General features: G+C 27.6%; 1 protein-coding gene across 2 annotated transcripts in view; it reads right to left on the reverse strand.

Moving 5' to 3' along the window:
• The window catches only part of LOC107624785 (GDSL esterase/lipase 5), a 5904-nt gene that overhangs the window by 1676 nt on the left and 3057 nt on the right, over nucleotides 1-1171 (reverse strand). For both annotated transcript variants that reach the window (XM_016327240.2, XM_016327241.2), the window contains exons 4-5: nucleotides 775-1011; nucleotides 474-726 (exon numbers count right to left, since the gene is read on the reverse strand). In XM_016327240.2, the coding sequence (XP_016182726.1) occupies nucleotides 474-726; nucleotides 775-1011 (490 nt within the window). The remainder of the gene's footprint in view (nucleotides 1-473; nucleotides 727-774; nucleotides 1012-1171) is intronic.

Here is a 1171-nt window from a genome sequence, read left to right on the forward strand (position 1 = left end):
CTAATACCTATGAATAAATTATACCTTGTATTATATTGACACTTAAAAAAAATACATATCTTCTTTTTCTAATTTTTTTTTAAGTTTCTAACATAATTAATGACATATACTAATAGATAATCATGATATTTTAAGATTTTGGCATTATGCACATGTGGCGCTGAACTTACTTAGTAATTAAGCTAATTTTGACTTATCTAACTACTAGCACACCCTCGTGCCAAGAAAAAAGAACAATTTTGACTGTGACTAGAAATAGTTATTTCAATAAGATATTTTTAATTGTCATTAATTCTCAAAAAAATAGTATTACTAGAAAATACTCAAAATAGTTTAAAAATAATTGACCATTTTTATTAACAATACTTTTTAATAATTAATAATTAATAATAACCAAACGGAATTAATGTTTTTAATAACTGTGCATTATTATTGAATCAAATTAAAAGGACTTCATGGAAGAATAATAATACCATATTTTGAAGGATATGTGACAACTTGAGAAAGTGAAACATAGAAATCATGGACTGAATATTTGAACCCATTGAGCTGTTTTTTAAGCTTCAGAGTCATCTTTGAAAGTTGAATATTATGTAACCTTGCAACTGCTGAAATCTCATCAAAGCATGTGCTTCCATTGTTTTTCAGAATCCTTATGCTTGGAGAACACCCTATAGGACCCACATTTAAAAACCCAAACTTTCTTCCACCTTGCTCATAAATTTCCTATAAATTAAATAAAGTTAGCAATAATGAAAATATATGTTTACATACTTTAATGGCATTTGTAAGGTTTCCAATGACAAAACCAACAAATTGTTGTTTATCAATCGGCAATAATCTCACAGTGGAGTTTGTAACATTCAGAAGGCCACGATAATCATTGCCTCCAACATTGAAAAAGTACACAGATCTTTTGAGCAGTGCCTCTACTTCTTCATCTCCGATTTTTTCCCTTAATATTTTCTTCACATTTTTGAAATATTTCACCTGGGTGTGAAGGTCTATCACCTATATATATATGTCAACAAAGAAATTAATTAAAAACCTTAGCTTGATTAATTTAATGTTCTATTCCAATCATGCATGGTATATGGTCCATATCACCACTTGTAAGTCAAGATTCTAGAATATAAAAAATAAAAAAGTAAGTCATTAAATTAATTATATA

The sequence above is a fragment of the Arachis ipaensis genome, chromosome B02 (genome assembly GCF_000816755.2).
Source record: "Arachis ipaensis cultivar K30076 chromosome B02, Araip1.1, whole genome shotgun sequence".
Lineage (NCBI taxonomy): Eukaryota > Viridiplantae > Streptophyta > Magnoliopsida > Fabales > Fabaceae > Arachis > Arachis ipaensis.